Source organism: Lytechinus variegatus, chromosome 9, assembly GCF_018143015.1.
Source record: "Lytechinus variegatus isolate NC3 chromosome 9, Lvar_3.0, whole genome shotgun sequence".
NCBI lineage: Eukaryota > Metazoa > Echinodermata > Echinoidea > Temnopleuroida > Toxopneustidae > Lytechinus > Lytechinus variegatus.
Window position 1 is genome coordinate 36,059,779 of NC_054748.1, and position 23,822 is coordinate 36,083,600.

The 23,822-nt window shown below is 35.9% G+C and overlaps 1 protein-coding gene across 1 annotated transcript; it reads right to left on the minus strand.

Moving 5' to 3' along the window:
* Window positions 1–1,237: 1,237 nt before the first annotated feature.
* On the minus strand, window positions 1,238–23,508 carry LOC121420960 (fatty acyl-CoA reductase 1-like). The gene is made up of 13 exons (XM_041615520.1): window positions 23,292–23,508; window positions 21,923–22,098; window positions 20,492–20,564; window positions 18,460–18,566; window positions 12,032–12,209; window positions 10,650–10,694; window positions 9,086–9,204; window positions 7,572–7,642; window positions 5,718–5,796; window positions 3,682–3,771; window positions 2,892–3,021; window positions 2,317–2,444; window positions 1,238–1,574 (listed from the first exon to the last, which is right to left on the minus strand). The coding sequence occupies exons 1-13, from the start codon at window positions 23,484–23,486 to the stop codon at window positions 1,403–1,405; spliced, it is 1,563 nt and encodes a 520-aa protein (XP_041471454.1). The 5' UTR covers window positions 23,487–23,508; the 3' UTR covers window positions 1,238–1,402.
* Between the last annotated feature and the right edge of the window lie 314 nt (window positions 23,509–23,822).

Genomic DNA, 23,822 nt, shown 5'->3' on the forward strand with positions numbered 1-23,822 from the left:
GCATGCGGCGAGGTAATGATAATGAGTATGGTGTAACTTTCATCATCTATAATCGATAATTATAAGATTTATTTTTGTATTAGAATTCATTCAATGGGCGAATATCTCGTCGTCGGTAGTCATTCACGGTGAGGTTTTGCGCCCACCAGCCCTACCCTGGCTCTACCCCTCCGGATCCTGGCGACATGTATTAACTGATGCATGGCGTATTTATTTATTCATTACCATACTTGTTAATTATAGGTCAAATAAATCATAATGAATGGTGCTATATTAGACTAAATGGACATTACACCAGGTGTGAATTTAAACAAATGAAAATTAGACCAAGCGACGATTAGCCCATCTAGACATGAGACCAATTGGCTATTAGACCAAGTAGTCATTAGACCTTTTGGTTATTAGACTAAGAGGTCACAAGACCAATTGTATATTAGGTCAAGTGGTCATTAGACCAATTGGATATTAGACCAAGATAAAATTAGACCAAACGGTCATTAGACCACCTGATAATTACATGAAATGAAAATTAGACCAAGTGGTGTTAGACCAACTGGAAATTCGACTAAATGGATTTAGCCCAAATGCTCATTAGACGAATTGGATATTAGACCAAATGGGGATTAGACGAATTGGATATTAGACCAAGTGAGAATTAGCCAACTGGTTATCAGCCAAAATGGAAATTAGACGAATTGATATTTGACCAACTTAGCAATTAGACGAATCGGATATTACACGAACTGGTTAGACGAAATGGGTTTAGACTATGTGAAATTGGACGCACTGATAAGTACACCAAGTGGTATTAGACCATCCGATAGTTCCTCCACATTTGATGAATGATAAATCAACCCGACTTCAATATTTAACTTAATTTATTGATTGATTTTTCCTGCACTATTAGTAAACTGCATTTCATACAAAGAAATGTTTATCCAAAGATCCGTAATCAACGAACGTAGAGGGCGTAAGTCGCCTGATCTACACCCAGGGGCCCGTGTTCTTAAGTCGGGTTTAACTTATACTCTGGTTTAAAGTTGTGGTTTAACTATGGACAGCCAATTGTTACATAAATCACTAACAGTAGAGCTGTAATATTTCAGCTCATTTTGCTCTCAAATCATTCATAATTGTATAGGAGGTATACTGTACATAAATTATCGTCTTGACTATCGATGAATCAGGAAAGAGCACAGTAAACATAAGAATCATACAACTTAATAAAAAAATGACACTTCTGGCTTCCCATATGTTTTTAGCACAGAGTTAGACCGTGGTCTAAGTTGAACCTGACTTCAGGATACGGGCCAATGGCTCTGTATCTATATCAAAGACCTGCATATTACCTACCACATCTCACCTGCCACACCAAGTAGCAAGAATTGGTGACAAAGCATAATCAATTAGATCGACCCATGGAGTTAATAAGCATGCGACAACGTCGAATGAATATGAAGAAAACGTTGATTACAAAGGCCCGGAAGTTCCGGGCGACCTTTGACCGGGTCATGAGGATACGCCAAATAACGACAGCGAGGACGGTATTGAAGGTCCATCGGAGGTTACGCAACCTGAAGAAATGGAATTTAGTGCTATCGAGGTCATACATTATATATATTAAATCTTTTGTTTACAAAATAGTTTGTATCAAATATAGAAACAATAATGATAGAAAAAGCATTAACAAAAATAGCGATGATAAAATAATGATAAATTCATGAATGATAAAAAAAATTTACTCAATTATGGAATGGGCTGAAAATATCAGGATATAAACTTTTTGTGTAGCTTTTAAATATTAAATTAATACATTTTTAAAGTAAGGTTGTTTTCAAATAAAAAAAACACCTCGAGAGAGGGTGCTCGATGCGTAAATATGAATTCAATTGGCTGAAACAAACGTCAATTTTTATTCTCCGGCTAAAAAAAAAAAAATCCATTGACCATAACGCGTTGTAATGTTTGGAATGTTACATGATACAAGAGTCTAATTCACAAACCAGTTGAATTCTTATTAAATAGAGGACCAAAAGAAAGGATCAACACAAGTTTGAGGAAGATTGAATGAATACTAAGAAAGTTAAAAACATTTGAAAACTGAGATTATTTAAGATTACTCTCATGAAATATCTTACTTAAATTCTCTCTTTTTATGTTTGTATCGCCAGATTAAGTGTTCTTTTCTACGAGAGCAAATGTATTAGAGGTTTCATTACATATCGTAGATGAAACGTTGGTCATACCATTAGAATGGGCAAAAAGAGATATTTAATAGGCACATTGCCAATGAAAAAAACAAGCAGTATAGCTTACATTCTTTGATGACCGTGTGCTGCAGGGAGATTGTCTAGATCTTCATTTAGAATGAATCTCTTGGCACCAAGGACGTAGGCTTTCATGTATGACGGCCAATAGAGCGTTTTCATATCAGTGAAAAATACCTGAAAATATAAAAAGATGGCGCTATACATGTATGATAGAGATTATTCATTTTATTAATTCAGTTAGTTAATAGTTAAAATAAAAGAGAGATAAAAAAACGATTTCTACATATAACTTTTCGCTGAGCCGTTTTACTTGCATCAGTTTATTCTGCCCGATAAAAAAATCCTCAAGTTAGCAACAGTGAAAGCTTGAAGAGCATTGTTTTCCTAGGCAAATTGGCATTATCAATCTCCTTTATTTTCGATATGAAAACGTAGATTTGAAAAATGTAGTGATAAAAAAGAGGAAATACTCAAGTTGCCAATTTGAACAAGGTTTCAGGTAATCTATTATCATGAAAAAATGTAGCAAGTAAGATAAAATTGTAATGTTTCCAATTTGAGGAATAAAAGTTGATCAAACAAGGATACAGGTAATTTATCGTCTTGAATGGGTTCGCCTACCTCCCTGTCTTTCTCGTTCATTGCAGTGGAAAGAGCTTCTATATTCTGGTGGCTAAAGTCCCAAGAGTTTAACATGAAGTACCTCAGTGCGTAAACCAGCCTTACGACCCTTTGATTTATCTTCATCATCCTGTTAAAAAATTATGACAACAAATCAGAAATTTGAGGGAACTAGCATGGCGTATTGGGCATTTTTTTTTCCAGAAAGCTACGAGAAAGCAAATCGAGCGAGCAAAATTTTGACCTTTCTAATACAAAAATCCACTTTCGTAATTGATTTTTAACCCACTACCCCCCCCCCCCAAAAAAAGACAATGTCATGAAGACGAATGAGGTCGTCGGATTTTCATTCTTTGTCATTATTATCATCTGGAATGGAATAATGCAATAATTTCCATTATCATATAAATATGAATTGGACAGTTGAGAATTTAAGTGGTTTCCGATAGTATCACTCATTTAGGCATCCCTATTTCGAATTAGTCCCTTTTTAACGATATATTAGTGCGTCTAAACTTTGCGTGACGGTCATTATCTAAAAAAAAAAAAATATCTTTCAAAACTAACATCATCAAGAAAAGCAACCTAAAATGATTCTTTAGCGTAAACTTATTAAAGACGAGATCTGGGGAATTTTCTATGAAAGGACTTGTCGGATGTTTTATCCGACAACTCTGGTTTTATCTGACAGATTCTTTTAGAAAAACAATGTAAATATTGCGTAAATTTGTTTTTAGCTAAATGAATATTTTTTAAAGGTCGGAAAGTTTGGACACCCATTCATACTTACATAGGTTTCTGTCCCCTCAGCTTCGAGACACAATCCATGAAAAAAGCTGGTATCTTCCCATTGAACAGGTTCATCCATTCAAATACTAGTCTATTAATAAAACATAAGAAGGAAAATATTGGTTAATACTGTACACGTGATAGATATTTTAAGTAGAGTGTACAGAGTGTTACAGAAAAATGTGACTTTTAAGCCCCTTTAAAGGACAAGTCCACCCAAAACAAAAACTTGATTTGAATAAAAAGAGAAAAATTCAACAAGCATAACACTGAAAATTTCATCAAAATCGGATATAAAATAAGAAAGTTATGAAATTTAAAGTTTCGCTTCATTTCACAAAACAGTTATATGTACATCTCGGTCGGTATGCAAATGAGGGAACTGATGACATCACCCACCCACTATTTCTTTTGTATTTTATTATATGAAATATGAAATATTTCTATTTTCTCGTCATTGTCATGTGAAATGAATTTTCATTCCTCCCTGAACACGTGGTATTCCAATATTTGAACATTTTGTGCTTCAGGCAAGGAGGTCCTAATAATCAAATTCGTAAAAATTGAAATATTGTTTAATAAAAAAAACAAAAGAAATAGCGAGTGAGTGACATCGTCGACTCTCTCATTTGGATGTAACTGGCTCGTTCATGTAACTATTTTGTTAAAAATAAGCGAAACTTTGAAATGTCTTAACTTTCTCATTTTACATCCGATTTTGATGAAATTTTCAACATTGTGCTTGTCTGATTTTTCTGTATTGATTCAAATCAACACTTTTTCTGAGGTGGACTTGACCTTTAACTTAAAGTCAAAATCAGTGCGCTGGTTCCCAATAGTAGATGCTCAAAAATAAAGAAATGGTAAAGGGGTAGAGTTCCATTTACTTGAAAGCTAGAGTGAATAAAATTTCTTTTTAGGGAGTTTTGAAGATGCCAAGACAATGACAGCGGATGTCTTGTGGAGATTTTTCCATATACTAGCACATCGATGATTGTATACATATCTCTGATACGACCGGTGGATCATCTCCCAAAGAATCTTCAAGCACTCTCGGAGTCTGGAGAAATCTGAGACACCTTCATAGTGGAAGAAGAGTTGAAGATAAAACTAGCACATCAATGATATGGAGCTCATTCGGCATCTCGCAACAAAATTTGACACAATTTTTATTTTAGCCCAGTCGACACTGTAGTGAATTATATTGGTGACAATGAGGATATAGAATTGAAATTGATGAATTACATAAAAACATTTTTTGTGATCTATGAATAAATTTCATATAAATCAAGCATAAATGATTTTCTAGTAAAAATTTCTTAACTCTGTGTAGAACCTCGGTGAACGTCATGTAGCTCTCAGATTGAACAAAAATAATCAAAATCAATCAACAAATAGATAGGTATTTTTTGTGAGTTTAGAAAAAGTTTCAAAATTCTGTGTTGAAATTTTGTATCACCACCTCGATCTATCATATAAAGCAAGCAAAATTGATATTGATCAACAAATGAAGAAAAAACATTTTTTTATTTTTGTTTTTATAGCAATTTTTTTGTGATCTATAATTTTTTTGCATAAATAATTTTCTAGAAAAAAAAATCAAAATTTTGTGGACAAGTTTGGTGAACCTCATGCAACTCTACCAGACAGAAGAAAAAAAAGCAAAATCGGTCAACAAATAAAGAAGAGGCATTTTCTGTGATTTATGAATAAATTTTGCATAAATTAGCATAAGTAATTTTCTACTGAAAATTTCTAAATTCTGCGTAAAAGTTTGGTGAACCTTATGATTTTCTACCAGATGGAAGAAAAAAAAACCTCTTAATCGGTCGACAATTGAAGAAGAATGTTGTGTGAATTTTCAAAAATTCGCATAAATTAGCACATTTATCGAGTTTTAAACTTCTGTGTAGAAGTTTTGAATCCCCCACCTAATGCCATCATATAAAGCAAACAAAATTGCAATCAGACTTGAAGTGACGATGAAGAAGCATTTTGAAATACAGTCAACAAATAATAGAACATAATTATTCTTACGAGTATTTGGTGAGTTGAACCATTGGTCGTCCAAGTGCCTTCTCCATTGGAAATATCTCAAGACAGTCTACGAGATCAGCTGTGTGGAAGTGGAATAGATATAACCAATATCTAAACTCAGCAAGTCGACTATTGTAATCATCAAACTCAACAATTAGTAGTCAATTGAAATAAAGTACTTTGTAAATGGTAAAACAACAAATTAGCAATTAATAATAATTATAATAGCTGGATTTATAAAGTGCTTTTTGCCAGAGGATACAAAGCGCTGCTATTATTACCCCGGCTTAAGCTCGAGCTACCATCACTGGCACTCGGTGCGTGCAAAGAAATTTTCCTGCCGAGTACCCATTCACCTCACCTGGGTCGAGTGCAACACAGTGTGGATAAATTTCTTGCTGAAGGAAAACCCGCCATGGCTACGATTCGAACCCACGACCCTCTGTTTAAAGGCGAGAGTCAGAACCACTAGACCACGACGCACCCACTTCAGGAATCATGTAAATGGGACCTAGGGAGCATTCAATGAAAGATTTGTCGGACGTTTTAGTTCAACATGTCCTGTTTTATCAGACAGTGGCCATGGTAACAGCGCCTCTCGATCAATCAGAATCAATAAAAGTTGCCAGATCGGACAACTATTGTGAAACAAAAATGTTGATGAAACGCTCCCTAGCCACCCTACACCAACAATAAATCCTTAGGATCTTGCTTATTAGTTTCTTCTACATATACATTCAATTAAGTACTTGTTTTGGCTATTGTTGACCAAAATTTTGACAAATCATCGGACCGTGGCCAACGGCCATCTGACCGTGGCCTTGAAGCCGGCCTCGACTACATCTTACAATGGATGTGGTTAACGTGGTTAAAAGGGGAATCCAACCCAGATAAAAACTTATTTTAAAAGACAAAGAAAAATCAGACAAAATGAAATTGATAGGTGAAAGTTTGAACAATATTAGTCAAACAATTAGAAAGTGATGAATTTTCAAAGATTGTAAATATTAGTACTTACGCTGGCGCTGTTAAATGTAACTGTGGCATATTGTCTTTAATAATCGAAATGAACTACATAGAAGTGCATGTAATATAAATTTTTCTTGACTGCCACAATAGTGATTACTTGTACCCTTTTTACACACGCTAAAATTTCCTAAAATAGGTGGGGCTAAATTGCCATTTAGGCCCACCTATAGTACGGGGTTAATTTTAGCCCACTTTCTTTTTACACAACATTTTTGCAAAGTGGGCTAACCCCACCTTTAGTACGGGATTATTTGGCCCTGCAAAAAAGCAGGGTTATCCCAGCAATTGCGGTGCTAAGAGCGATAGTACGGGGTTAAGATCGCTAGTGTAAAACGAAAGTGGGCTAACCTTAACCCCTTACTATAGGTGGGGCTAAATGGCAATTTAGCCCTATAGTACAGGGTTAAGTGTACGAGTGAAGTACTTGTACTACGAATGATCGACAAAAAATATATTTGAAGCATGAGCTACCACTAGTCCGGGGTTAGCGAGTTTCGTGTGTTAAAAGCAAGCATTCCTTATCCGGGGTTAGCAATAACAATTTAGCATGTGTGAAAAGGAAAACAAAATAGTACGGGGTTAAGGATAGGACGGGGTTAGCGATAGTCCGGGGCTAAGAAAATCCTCTCTAAAAAGGGTAAAATTGACATATACAATACAATGATATTAATGTTCCATATGAAATGTGAAATTACATTATAAAACAAAGCTACAAATGAATAAATATAAAATCATAGTAAAAATATATTTGCAATGACAAATAGATATCGTAAGTAGGAAGTATTTTTGGAGATGAATGTTATGAATGGCTCCTGCTCAACCTACCCCAATGTGTTCCTAATTTGTATGGAATATCGTGACTGTTGACCAAGTTGTAGACTGGGATGGAGGCAGGTCTGTGTATGATATTAACAAATGAACTGGGTTATTAATCATTTTTTGCTGTATTAATAATTATTTGGAATAACAAGACTGGGGACCAAATTATGAACTGAGATCGTAGAAGGTGTGTGTATAATAAATCAAACGTATAAACTTGAATTGGGTTACCAATCTTTATTTTATTTTTTTTCTTGAGAACAGTGTTTGGATTATAACAGGGCTGGCTACCATGTCTAGACCGAGTTCATTGCAGATCTGTGTACAATAGCAAACATATCAATTCGGTTACCAATCTTTCTTGTCTTTTTTGTCTCGCCCACCAGAGGTGAAGGCGAGACTTAGGGATCCAAATGTCGTCCGTCCGTCCGTCACAAATATAATGACACATAACTCCACAACTGTAAGTCGCTTTTCAACCAAACTTGGATGGTAGATGGACTTGGGGGACTTGCATGTTATGCTGCAGTTGGAGGTCACATGGTAAAGTCAAAGGTCATTTTCAGGTCAACGTTAAAGTTTACATTCCAGACTCTCGTATGACACCTAACTCCGCAACCGAAGGTCGCTTTTCAACCAAACTTGGATGGTAGATGGACTTTGGGGACCTGCATGTTAGGCTGCAGTCGGAGGTCACATGGTAAGGTCAAAGGTCATTTTCAGGTCAACGTTAAAGTTTACATGCAAGACTCTCTTATGACACCTAACTCTGCAACCGTACGGTGCTTTTCAACCAAACTTGGATGGTAGATGGACTTGGGGGACCTGCATGTTATGCTGTAGTCAGAGGTTACACGATAAGGTCAAAGGTCATTTTCAGGTCAACCTTACCTAACTCTGCAACCGTAAGGTGCTTTTCAACCAAACTTGGATGGTAGATGGACTTGGGGGACCTGCATGTTATGCTGCAGTCGGAGGTCACATGATATGGTCAAAGGTCATTTTCAGGTCAACATTAAAATTTAAGGCAAGTGTTATTCCATCCCAGTCATATTACAATCAAGTTTCGATACAATTCTGTTGCATGCCCTCGCGAAACACGATATTTCAGGTTATTTTCATACGTGGGCGAGACACAAAATCGCTTTTACTTTGTCTTAAGAACAATGTTATTGACTAAGATGGTGGCAGGAGCAATCAGCCATGTCGGGGACAAACAATAAAAAGAGGTGCGTTAACCTTCATCAACAGTTGTTTTCATGCTATAATGCATAGGTATCTCATCGTTATGTCATCTTCAGTGACGTGATATTTGGAATTCTCTACCGCTAGTGACCAATGACTCAAACAAATAATCTTAACTATATAAATTTACTTGGATAAGTGACCCTGAGTTAGTACTACAAGTCAGGCGACGTGTTCGGATTCGATTCAGGCTAGTTCGGAAGGGTCATGTTCGGCAAACTCCGATTCGGTTCGGCTGCAAAGAGCACTAGTATCAGTCCTTTCGGTCAACTCACTTGTGGATGCCTGTATACCACGTCACGCCAATCATTGCATTCACTATAACATCGACAGGAGTGACGTCAAGAATAGCCTTTGGATCACAGAGCACTGTAGTTAACAACCCTTTCCCAACCTACAAGAAAAGAGAGAATACCACACAGTAAAAAGTTACTAAATTAACTTTACAGTACATGAAGTTGTACGATACATTAAACAACCACATTTCATTTACAGAAGATTGAATAAACATTAAACCTGGCTTTGTGGCTTAAGCTGTTAAACAGCATCTTTTCATGTAGTAAACAGCGTTTTATATATAAATCTAGTATTCTCTGTCCTATTTTGTTTTATTATTTTATCATAATAGGTACACTCTAAAAAACGAAGAGCTACGGTTGGTTGGTGTTGGAGTTAAGTTGGCGCTCTTCAATCTGGTAGATTATATGCGCCATCTACGAATAGCTAATTTAGCTCTTAAAGAGCGTGTATATAGCACTTAGGAGTGATGATTTTTCTCGTTAAAATTCGAACTAGACAAATCAGCACTCCGAAGTGCAGTCACTGTACACGCTCTTTAAGATCTAGATTAGCTCTTCGTTTTTAGAGTGTATAAAGTATTCATATATACTATATTATCTTAATATGATCAGTGATATGTTACCACAATTGGCCAAAGCAATAAAAGTAGAGGTCAGTATTACACTTCGCTGCAAAGTGTCACGCGCTTTGGTCAAAACGATATCTCTGAACAATCACGGATGAAGGAAATTTTTAGAATACATGCGGAAAAAAATAACCCCCAATATGATGGGTAAAATATACACTAAACATTATTTAATTGCCCCTGGAATAAAAACAATAACACTGAATGTTGCCATTATCCCTTCGAATCCATTTTTTTGTCCTCATTAGGTCTGTTTAGTCTTAAAAGATTAAATCCTATCTACTTCATGCGCATATGGCATCTTATCCTGCAAAAAAGCTATCCTATTCAGAATTTTCTGGTCGCCCGTTTGAAGCGTGATATAATGGTTGACTATAACACTCATGACCCTTATATGGTTGACAGTTATCCTGTTGGTGCCATGAAATTTGCTCCGGCGACAATTGCTCCGACGATGGAATATATGCACGTTAGGCGAAACTTAAACTAAAGCTCTAAAACTAAATAAACTATAATCCTAATCTTTACATTATTCTGAACCAAAAATTCTATTACAATCCTAATTCTAACCCTATGTCCTCTGAGATAATAAGAATGGAGCATATGTCGCGTCTCGATCCTGCTGCATCAGTCAAGAAGAAAAAATGAAATGTCCAGTAACTTGAATAAAACTCAAACCAATTAAGGAATGTTACCGTTTCTCACAAAATTCCTTTCTAAAGTTGAAAGCTAAGGCAATCTCATAAGGGTTGTTGAGCCTATACCCTAAAGTTTCCACTTTCGAACTTCCAAACACAGGCGGGTTTTTATGAGCAATAAGACATTTAGTATTTATTGCTGGAGCAGCATGGTTATTTTTCATTTAAGGCTCGGGATGACTTATTCTTAGTCTAAAAGTAATGTTTTTTACTTACTGCAACAACGAGTCCACTTCCACCTAGTATGTTATCCACCCAGCCCTGAAAAGGGAAGCAAAGTTATAAGATAAAACAGACATGGTAGCTATCATGGAAAAAATTATCGCACGTTGTTTTTATTTATCTATTTATTCATTTATGTTATTTCATTTCAGTTATTTCTTTATTTATTTCAGGAAGATGTAATGACGTCACTGTATTGCTTTGTCCAAGGCTAAAGCCACCGCATAGCATGCCTTGGTGAACTGCATTTGGCACATCTCTGACAACTCTGTTTAAACGTATTCCTATATCTTCTGAGAGGGGGCGCTATCGAATTCTGACGTCATATGCATAACGTTTATAATCTGATTGCCAGTAAGATGTGTAAATGTGTGTGTGGGGGGGGGGGGGGGTAAATTATGACTCTTTATACTCCATGATATGCTTAGTTGGAAACAGTAAACAACTGACACATGCGTTTGTTTCGAATATATTTGGCAATGCTCTAAAACTAAATGTGACCCTAATTATTTTCTCTTTTTTCTAAACGTGTCCTCACGAAGAACAAATCATAAATTTATGAACAAGAAAACAATCACATTCACGAGTAATAAGTAACAAAATAATTATCAAGTCAAACTGACATTGAAAGGAACAGCTAATTACAAATCAGATGAAATAATATGCTACAAGTAGGAAAATGTATATTGAGTGTGATTAAAAACGCTCTATTGTGCCACGTACAGCTAATACGAACCAGAATTTAAAAAATACCTCAAATCAAATAAAAATACCTCAACAAATGAAAATAAAGCAAAATTTGTGTAGGTGTTAAAATAATTTTTGCATTAAAGCAGAGTAGATCGTTTTCATTACAAAATTTGTAATGTATGTAAAAGGTTGGATGGTCCCAGTGTGCTAAACCATATGAAACCAACAAACACAAACCAAAGTGGTCGTAATGAAGGAGAATATGGTTTTTATTTTGTAATTGTCGAGTAATTATCTTACATAAATCATGGCTAACACCTTTACGAAATCACTCAAGGCACAAAAATACACTTATACTAAAACTAAAATGCCGAAGACTAATACTATTCAGTAGCTTAATGAACCGAAAACTTTGAGGGGGGCAGACATGGCGTATGGGCGAAATTATTAAAAGCTGCGAGGGATTGATTAAACGATCGAGCAAAAATAATACATATTTTGACATCATATTCAGAAAACAAATATATTTTTTACTTTTCATTTCCTTTTCTTTCCTTTTTTCATGGTCATAATTTATTTCTTATTTTGTATTTATTTATTCATTAATTTTTTCGTTTCATTTTATTTAATTTATTTATCTTTTCTTTCATATATTATTTTTATTGGGGGGCATGACCATTACTTACAGGAAAAGGCTCTTTCCACGCTGCTAAAACAGTAGACGGTCTTGAGATGCAAATTGGCAACCCCTTACCCTCTTCCATAACAACATACTCCGCCAGAGCCTTGGTGAAGGTGTATGTGTTTGGTCTCTTGCCCAGCAGCATGGGTGTTAAGCTCTCTATCATGTCGTCCGACATCCATCTAAAATAAAATAATACAGTTCTTTGATAATCTCAAAGATTGACTTTTGTATCATTTTATTTTTGTTCACAAATTTTTGGAAGAAAACTTTCGAATAAAAATTCCTGGTGAATATATAATGATCATACTAATTTTGGAGAAATAAATTATATTAGCGAAATGGCTTGTGCTCTAAACCTAGATGGTTAATCTATTAAAGGAAACCAAATCCCAAGAAGAGAAGCAATCTCATTGGAAAGAGAAAAATGAGAGGAACAATTTAAAACAAGATTCATCAAAAATTGGTTATAAAATAAGCAAGTTATGGACATTTAAAAAGTCTTCTTGTACTTTCTATGGGGATCCTCAAATTGGTAAACATGCTTCAAAATTGCTGATTTTGTGGACAACTCTCCATTTGTTTTGTACACAAATTTTCAGATTTTCCCTTTTATTTTACATATTTCACATTATCTCCTCCTGACAGGGTTGGCTGATTTAAATCACGTTGATTTAAATCGTGATTTAAATCGCGATTTAAATCACCATGATTTTTTTAAAAAAATCATTGATTTAAATCACTTCCATTGAAACATGTACAAATCATGGACAAATTATTTGTTCAATGCAGTTTTAATTCTTCAAGTCAACTGAAAAACTTTGAATTAACTTTATATCAATAAAAGATCAACAAAGTCTTCATATCTACTTAAAACAAATTAAAATCAAATTAATAAAATCAGGTAATTCCTTAAAAACTACAGATGTATGTTGTCAATAGGTACTCATTTTTTGTAAATTATGTCGAGTTTTTCTTCTGAAATTTTACATTCTTTGTCAGTTATTATTAGTCAATTTCTTTCTTAACGTAAAGTTTTCACATAATCCAAAGACTTTTCAGAGAGCAGTTTGTAAAAAAAAAATATAATATATAAAAGTCGATGAGAAAAGGTTTGTTGGCAGTTTTCCAGTTTTGATCCTTCGCCTACACATAACTACTTCTGTCATGTAAAATAAAAAATGATACTTGCATGTAATCAACATATTTAACATGCCTCTTATTTCGTATTGTTACATTTATCATACATTTGATGTTTTGAATAACATAATTGGCCATGCGTTTTAAGTTGGGCCCGCAAATAGGTGGTATCGTTACATTTGCACGACAAGCACAGAAATAATTAATGGTATAAAACTTGAAATACATGTGCTACATTGGTATATTTGGTATCATATTAAAGGGAATCTTTATACCAATTACTTAAAAGAAAAAGAAATACTTGAGATTACTTCGTTTACCAGTAATTAGCAATTATGTAACATCGATTGGCCATTTTTGCATGGTGGTAGACGAGGGGAGCATAAATTTTCATTTCATTAAGAAACTAAATGTGTAACATCACATTACCTAAATATGTAATAGTTTTGGGGCTCACTAGCTTATTCTTCAATCATAAGTGGGTCAATTTTGAACTTTTAAGTTTAAAGGGTACCTAATTAAGCTAATTAGTATAATTAATTGATGTAAAACATGAAATTAACATGATTGAAATTGTGACTGTCTGATGTATAGGAAATGAGGAGAGATAAAATACAGTTGTGGGTTACACCTTGAATAAAATTTAGAAGCTGCATAAATTTCAAAAAGAAAAGCACAAACTAATTAAAGGCTTCAGAGATAAATCAATCTATTGTTTTAATAATTATGACCTCATGGTTTCAATATTGACAGCGTAGACCGATAATGATAACTTTGTGTCAGAATCTTCAGATTACTCTGGTATCATAATAGATATAAATACACCTTTTATGCAAATTTAATCAATGAAAACTTGTTTGTTGCAATAAAGTCCTCATCTGATTCTATTTACTCTTTTCTTAATGTTACATCACACTGCTTCTATAAATCAGTAAATGACACATATTTGGCTGGCACAAAAGTGTTCAGAGAATATTTTTCCAAATTATAAAAAAACTAAACAAAAAACTACTTGAGAATGAAACTGGTACAAAGATTAAACTAAACAGAGGCAAATGTACTCATAGAAATATGTTCTGTGCATAGACATTCAATTGACACAGTACCAAGAGACCATGTCCTGCAGAATGTTGAACATGAGGGTATATTTAAAATATAACACTCTAAAATAACATAATCAAAGTATTTTTGCCAGGTGTCTGGATTTATTTATAACTTGTCAGTTGTTTTTGTTCACTCTAATCTAATAAGCTAAGCAGTAATGAGAACTTTTCATTGTGCATTCACATCTTCCTATATTTATATGTTAAACCTGACTCTCAGTTGTCAACCTGTGGTCCACCGGTCTTTGAGCCAAGAGGTGACAAATCCCACAATTTGAGTCAAATGAAATCATTTTTTATTCATAATAACCACAGTAAATATATTATAATATACTGGTTAGTGTTTGCAAGTGTATTTATGCAACTAAAGGCAAGGCTAATTAATATTTTAGGGGTAAATCAAGCATTGATACATATTTACCCGCAAAAATTGTGATGTGAAATTTGGTCTTAAAAGATGATTGCGCCCAGTTATTTTGGTAGAGTTATCCCCAACAAGTTATATATCACTGGAAAGGTCTCACTCTAAAGAATTGAAATATGCATGTTATTTCCCTATAGGGTGTAAAGTTTATCTGATTCTCAGATTTATTGGGAAGTATGTTTTTTTTCACAGTTTTCCACATATTTTGACCTTTAACTTTTTATGACATTACCCTATGCCTTTTCTGATTCCATTTTTGAATTCCTCAGACAATTTCCTTTTAGAATATATATACTTTTATGGGTAAAGGATGTCAAACATAAGAAAAAAATACAATTGTATAAAATGGTGCGATTTTCGAGGAAAATTTGAGTTGTAACGGAAATGGGCCCAACTCAAAACGCAAGTACTACTGGCCAATTATAAAAATCACATTAACATAATGTAGTACAGTCATAATTTGACTGTTGAGAAAAGCTTTCTCTTATAAACCTTTTAAGTCACTGCAGCCCATTTTATGTTCAGTGCTACAAATAATGGAAGTTTTGTATCTGCATGTAATAATGGAAAGAGCTCTATAACAACAATTTGCAAAACTCAGAATAAACATTTAACACTGTATTTTAACGTTAAGATGCAGGTACTTCAGTTACAGTCATTGGCAGTTGTAAGCTGTGTCTCATTTAAAATAAAATACTTCTTTTTGTAATACATATGTTGTAATTCAAGCAGTTTTGCAGTTTTTATCCTTTAAGTTAAAAGTAAGTAGATTTTTTTTCATACTTCATGGATCAAACAGATTTTTTTGTAGAGAATATGGGAATAAAAATTGTAGATTAATGTAAAAAAAATCACAGTAACAGAATGTAGTATAGTCACCCTTTGACTAAGCTATCTCATATATTGTTCTCCAAAACTGAGAGTTTTGCATCTATATCTGTAGCAAGAGAAGAGCTTTTTATCAAAAAGATCCTTAAAATATACAGTTGTAGTCTCTCTTTGACTATTGTAAAGCTGTGACTAATTGAAAAAAATCATTGATGAGAAATATTTCTCTTACAATATACATGAATACTAGTAATTGGCAAAGGGTTTGTTGGCAGTTTTGATAAGGGATTTTTTTCTCTTGGATTTTTTTAAATATTTGAATGAAAAATCCCAGAGGGGAATTTTCTCTACTCACTGGGAATTCCCTATGGAATATTCCTTCATAGGCCTATGTATGATAGAATTAAGTCCAGATACAGTCATGATTCCTCAAATTTATTTTTAATTGTCCTTTTTTACTGGATTTTAATTACAAAATATGTGGTTAAGAACAATATTAGGGGAAATGTATAACATCAATATTGATGTCATTGTAAGAGTAAGGGGGGGGGGGATAATTACCCTTTTTTTCGAAGGAACTTTAAAAAAATCAAAAAAAATAAAAAAAATCTGATTTAAATAAAAAAAATCTGATTTAAATCAAATAAATCCGATTTTTTTGATTTTTTTAAAAAAATCAAAAAAATCGCCAACCCTGCCTCCTGACCTTGATATATGTGGTGTGAATTATATTTTCCAATGACGTATGTTGTGCTCAGGAGGAGGCAAGATGCAATTTGAAAGGTAATGAGGAAAATCTGAAAATTTGTGTACAAAACAAATGGAGAGTTGTCCACAAAATCAGCCATTATGAAGCACGTTTGCTAATTTGAGGATCCCCATAGAAAGTACAAGAAGACTTTTTAACGTCCATAACTAGCTTATCTCATTACTGATTTTGATGAAACTTTTTAAAAATTGTTCCTCTCATTTTACTCTTTCCAATAAGATTGCTTTTTTTGGGGGGGTTTTGGTTTCCTTTAACCTCAGGTCTGCAGGTGCAGTTTAGGCATGACTAGCAAATGGTGACATTAAGTCAAGGTTCAGTATCTGCAATGCTTTTGTACGTGAGGGGTAAACAATTTACTTTGAAGTATAGTGTTAGTATTCAAGATCTGGTATGGGTCAACCCACACTGCAGCATCAGCGTTATGGGGGGGGGGGTAACCCACTTAGTCTGAAGCGGCCAAGATCAGGGCCCGTCTTACAAAGAGTTACGATGGATCCGATCAATCTCAAGTGCATGTATATGGAAATCCATCAATGTCATAATTTTTCTTTAGCAAATTTGCTCAGTGTCCTTTGAAATGAAAGAGAAGCATACTAGATTGTCGAGAAAACAGTGAATGTACCGGTATATATGAATATACGTCATTTAAAAAAAATATTTTGAACATGTAATTTAGATATTGACGTTGCTGTCTTGTCCTTCCACACACTTAAGTTTCCCAATCGTGTCTATTGTATTCCACCATCTCATTTAAGTCATTACCCCTCTGTTATTTTTTTTGTTTTCTTACTGTAATCCTTCGGTTCTGTACCCATTAATTTGTTGTTATTACGATTTTATTTGTATGGTTTTGTTCCATTTTGTTTGTAATTTAATTGACGTTGCTGGCTTTCCGTAGATGCGGTTGATTGGATCAATCGCAACTCTTTGTATGACGGGCCCTGGTATGGGTCAACTGGGGGGTGGGGTGACAACTGACTGCAGTATCCAATATCTTGTATGGGTCAATGGAGAGGGAAGACAACTTTCTCTGCAGCATCCAAGATCTTGTGTGGGTCAATAGAGGGGGAGGACAACTTACTCTGCAGCATCCAAGGTCTTGAATGGGTCAATGGAGGGGGAAGACAACTTACTCTGCAACATCCAAGATCTTATATGGGTCAATGGAGGGGGAAGACAACTTACTCTGCAGCATCCAAGATCTTGTATGGGTCAATGGAGGGGGAGACAACTTACTCTGCAGCATCCAAGGTCTTATATGGGTCAATGGAGGGGGAAGACAACTTACTCTGCAGCATCCAAGATCTTGTATGGGTCAATGGAGAGGGAAGACAACTTACTCTGCAGCATCCAAGATCTTGTGTGGGTCAATGGAGGGGGAGGACAACTTACTCTGCAGCATCCAAGGTCTTGTATGGGTCAATGGAGGGGGAAGACAACTTACTCTGCAGCATCCAAGATCTTATATGGGTCAATGGAGGGGGAAGACAACTTACTCTGCAGCATCCAAGATCTTGTATGGGTCAATGGAGGGGGAAGACAACTTACTCTGCAGCATCCAAGGTCTTGTATGGGTCAATGGAGGGGGAAGACAACTTACTCTGCAGCATCCAAGGTCTTATATGGGTCAATGGAGGGGGAAGACAACTTACTCTGCAGCATCCAAGATCTTGTATGGGTCAATGGAGGGGGAAGACAACTTACTCTGCAGCATCCAAGATCTTGTATGGGTCAATGGAGGGGGAAGACAACTTACTCTGCAGCATCCAAGATCTTGTGTGGGTCAATGGAGGGGGAAGACAACTTACTCTGCAGCATCCAAGGTCTTATATGAGTCAATGGAGGGGGAAGACAACTTAATCTGCAGCATCCAAGATCTTGTATGGGTCAATTAAGGGGGAAGACAACTTTGCAGCATCGAAGGTCTTATATGAGTCAATGGAGGGGGAAGACAACTAACTCTGCAGCATCCAATATCTTGTATGGGTTAATGGAGGGGGTAGACAACTTACTCTGCAGCATCCAAGATCTTGTATGGGTCAATGGAGGGGGAAGACAACTTACTCTGCAGCATCCAAGATCTTGTATGGGTCAATGGAGGGGGAAGACAACTTACTCTGCAGCATCCAAGGTCTTGTATGAGTCAATGGAGGGGGAAGAAAACTTACTCTGCAGCATCCAAGATCTTGTATGGGTCAACAGGAGGAGGGTAAACAACCTCTTCTATCCTGGATTGGTCACAGTTGCTATATGCTGTTGAAACATGATGAAATACCTGCCAATAGCGAACAAAAAGGTAGAATTAAGTGAAAAAAACTAGGCTTAACCAAAAAACACAAAATTCGTGTTTTTTTTTTAGATGCGAGCACTTCATTAGCAATAAATGTGATAAGACTGTATAATGTGCAGTGAATTAATATGTCAGAAAAAAATATAAAATTCCATTTTTATTGACCATATACAATTGAATTAATAATAATAATGTATGATTTGTACAGCGCACGCATCCTTGCTAGGTGCTCGAGGCGCTCCTATATTACCCCGACTAAGCTAGTCTACCGATTCCGGTGCGCACAGCTTTTTGAGGAATTACTTCCTTCTGGTACTCATTTACCTCATCTTGGTTGATCGAGTGCAGCACAATGTAGGGTAAATTTCTTGCTGAAGGAAAACACACCGTGGTGTGGAATCGAACCTACGTCCTTCAGATTGATAGTAGAGAGTCCTAACCATGTGACCACGTCGCGACACCCCCACGATTGGGTTGGTTTACGAATGTAAAAACACAATCAAAATTTAACTTAATAACAAGTAAAGTGTTGCAAGGATTGAAAAAAATATATACGCAAATATCTGAACATAATGACTGATTTTACATATTCCGGTATGTAAATGATCATAAAGAATTGTACAGTTATCTCATAATGAAGACAATGATAATGGCAAATAAGTATTTTTTTTTACTTTTATAGTAATAAAGTTCACATTACTTCCAGACTCTGCATATCAGAATAAAATTGTGTAAATCGCTGTTTTCCAGTCAAATAAAATAAACCAGGCATTTATTTTTTTAACCTTCTGATACAAAATACCAGCATATCAATGTGAAAAGGGAAACAAAGTTCAAAGATTTGTTAACTAATTTTCATTTCATTTCAAAAGTTTTCAAGTATTGAAACGTTATCCTCTATTTTTATTCACAGTATTAACTACACAAGACTTACTACTCCTCCAGATGCACAGAAACCCAAGTTAATTTCAATGCTGGTAAATACCTTGTCTTTCCACACACTTAAGTTTCCCAATCGTGTCTATTGTATTCCACCATCTCGTGTAAGTCATTACCCCCTCTGATGTTATTTTTTGTTTTCTTACTGTAATCCTTCGGTCCTGTACCCATGTATGTGTTGTTATTACGACTTTATTTGTATGGTTTTGTTCCATTTTGTTTGTTTCAATGCATTATAGGCCTGATGATGGCCCTATTGGCCAAAAGCTAGCAATAAAAGAGATACTTGGGAGCTACGTCTAGCGTCAATGCTTGAATTATTTACGCCTATACATAGAACATGACACACTGCATTACACGTTGTGCAAAGGGCCCTCAATGGTAGGCATAGCTTAAATCAAGGTTCCCCAGAGCTATCTTCCCTTTTGGAAAAATTGGTGATGCAGAAAAAATGTCTCTGCCGGGAATCGACCCCGGTACCCCAGCTTTGAACGCCGGTGTCTTAACCACTAGACCACTTGAACAATGACAAGTTCAAAACCCACCTTCACCCGACAAAGGAAATTATAATTGGTATGCTGTCGAAAATCTGTCTGACGGTCAATTGGATCGGGGTCGCCCTAGCCACTAACCCGTCTCTGTGGTCTAGTGGTTAAGGCACCGGCGTTCAAAGCTGGGGGCCCGGGTTCGATTCCCGGCAGAGACATTTTATCGGCATCACCAATATTTTCCAAAAGGGTAGATAGCTCTGGGGAACTTTGATTTAAGCTACGCCTACCATTGTTCTCTTCATCCATTTTTTTCACACAATATGTAATTATAAAAAGAGTTGTCAAAGCTGTTGTACATGTATAACTTCACACACACACACACACACACACACACATATGGATATAGATATTGTTAAGTCTATTCATACATTAGAATAGTCCTGTACCTGACTTTTTACTTCTGGATAAATATGTATTTACCAATAATTTGTCCATCCCTTTGCTGAGTTGCAATATCTTTCTGGTGGCAGACACGTTCATCCGGAGGGAGATTCTGAAAATAAAGAAAATATCAAATATAAAAATCGTAATATCATATTTGTTTCAAGAATATTTCGTCTAATTTGTTTTTTCTCATGTAAGCAAGCAAATATGCCACCACAAAGAAATGAAGTGCCAGTTGTATGGAAAGGTCTCACTCGCCTAATTCTAACTAGATGGGAAAAGTATTCATTCGACCCAAAGTCATAGCTGATTGACAATTTAAGCCTATACGGTTCGACATCTAACATTGATTCGGAGCCTTATGGCCATGTTAATCAGTCATCAGACTTTGAAACAGTGGGCCGTGGGTTCGAATCCCAGTCATGGTATAATTTCCTCCGGTAGAAATCCACGTTGTGCTGCTTTCAACCCAGGTGAGGCAAATGGGAACCATGCAGGAATTTATTCATTGAAATGCCACCGCGCTGCAAAAGGCTGCGCGGCCTAAGCCCTGGTAATAATATTCTGTAGAGCGCATAGGGAAGAATTTGGTAGTGATATGCGCTATTCAAGAATGTTGGTATTATTGTTATTCTTACACTTAGTAAGGGCAGAACTGAAGGTGCTTTATCAGAAATGTTTTTGGAACTAATCGTCTGGCGGAAAGGATGGGGCTGGCTGACTGTTTCAATGATTTAAAACTCATGAGATGGCTCGATATGATCAACATAGCCGCTGTTGGTTAGAAGTGAAATGTAAAATATATTTCTTATCTACTGCAAGCAGCAGCGGACCGTGACCCGGAGGAGACAAAGCATGGGGGGCACTGCATTGTTTGTGAACAATGCCGTGCCCCCCCAATGCTTTGTTTCCTCGGGGTCACGGTCCGCCACTGACTGCAAGTAAACATTAGTCCTTTTATATGATTTTTTTATTCCGATTGCTTTATTGAATATACGTGTCTATGCAACAATCAATTTACACGTGTGAATTTTTTATTTACCGAGGATGCAATTTTGGCTTGAAGACTTACAATATTATACTCACCAGAATAATGAATCATTCTCTGTAAGTCTTACAATATTCATTGCATTATATTTGCCCCCCCCCCCCAAAAAAAAAAAACACCGAAGCGTTACAAGCACAATCATGTATGTTTTTAAAGTTATTTCATTTGTCACGCATTTTGTTAACATTGGAATTTCACACGGTAAAAAACAAATCATAATTTGAATGATGATTCCAGTGATATGGCTAATGGACATTTAGCACGTGTGAAACCAAACTAGAACATGATTAGAATCACGAATGTTTATTACAGTCACGATTACAATAGCAATCATCATTACAATGATGATTCAAGATTCACGTGTGAAAAGGCTCTTGGTCAACAACTTGAATCAGATATGAATGAGTAATTGTACTTACGATAGTTTTTCATCGAATCTGACAGTAGCTGCAACATGAAATACAAGCTCTGTCTCTTCCTGCAGTGTCCTGATGTCTTCTTCATTTAAGGCAAGGTCGGGTTCACTGAGGTCGCTCTCGATGGGGACTAGTTTTGCCCGGAAGTTCGGCTGGGCTTCCCTGACTTTATCAAATATCTGTGGATTAGAAACAAGAAATAGTAATACTGAATTCTTGAATAATCACTGGGCATTTTCACACGTGAATCTTGAATCATCATTGTAATGATGATTACTATTCATCTTTAGAATAATCGGACCTTTCACACGGAAAGTTCGTACCGCAATTTGAGTAAGACCTAACTGGAATTCACCTCTTGAGAATTTGAATTCGAGATTGTTATAGTGTGCGTAATTCTAGATTGGCACATGCTAAGATTCGTCAATAGCCTTATTTTTCACTGGAATCATCATTCAAAGTACGAGTTTTTCCCTTCGGATGAAGGGGGGGAGGTAGTCGTTTTGCAGGGACCATCATGCATGGTAGGTAATGAGTTAATTGAGTAAGGAGCAGGAGGCATTTGAATACGAATGGACAGAAGACAACCCGTCTGATTTTAAGTCAGATAACAAAAGGGGGGGGGGGGAGGAATAAACAGGGTGAAAGAAAAAAGTACCAAGAGTATTTATTAATGATAATGATATAGAGTTAAACAGTATAATACACTATAGCTATTTTTACACTGAGCGAAAAGAAACCCTTTTTGTCGTCTCCTGATGACCCCCTTCCTCCCATCCCAGCGCCTGACATAATTTTCCAAAACATCTTTGCTTATATATGCCAGCCCAATAAATATATAAATAAGCAGGCATCTACCACAAAGATGTTTTGGAAAATTATGTCAGGGCAGCGGAACCGGGAGAGGCATTTTTCAAAAAACATGTAAAAACCCGAAAAATTTACCATCTAATTATGATTCGGGGGCATGACCAGCCCCTCTCCCTCCACTCTCGGCTCAGTATCCAACGTTCTAAAGTCTAAACGAGTTCTGCGGTTACCATAAAATGAAATATCAAAGACCAAATCGCAAGAACTTGTTATCAGTTAAAATTAAGCTTCTTTCTTTTTTGCTTTAAAACATTCATATTTACACAACTTGAAAATCATTGCCTGTATTGCGCTTTCAATATGATAATTAGAATAAAGCAAGGCTTCGACTTGCGAAATGGAGCTTTCTGAAGACAGAATTGCATGCCAATGCAAACAACAAGGATCAAACACAAGTCCCTAATGCAAGCTCCTGATAAGTTGGAAATCAAGTTGCGATCGATATATGAAACTGCGATTGATTGAAGCTCCTTTTTTGCAATTGGCCTTTAAATATACTTACTATGCCAGAAGTGATCTCTTTGATACGGGCGGTCGCTCCCTTGTCCCTCTTCGGTCTGACAAGGAGGAATATCTTCTTGATGTCTGGGCAGCACCGAAGGAGTTTCTCTAACAGCACCTTGCCAATGAAGCCAGTGGCACCGGTGATCATCAACGTCTTGCCGGCATAGAAGTCACTGACAGAGCGGTACGCCATGGTGGAAGGGTTACTTTTCAGGGGATATAAATTCCAGTAATATCAGGTTAAAGCGTTATGCTAAAATAGGTTCTCAGTTAAAGCTATAAGAGTTATGACATATCAATATATTTTATAGTACGTTGCTTGAATAACCAACCAGATTATAGCTGGGCTCTTACAAGAATTACTATTAATTTCCCAAAAAATGACATGGGTCAAACACCTACTTGATGATAATTTTGAGTCTGTTTGGAAATCAATTGAAATCTCAGCTCTAGAAAAATTTCATAGTGATCCTAATATTTTGTGGAAATCATATGCCCCAGAAACCGTTTTACAATCTTTAGGTAATTC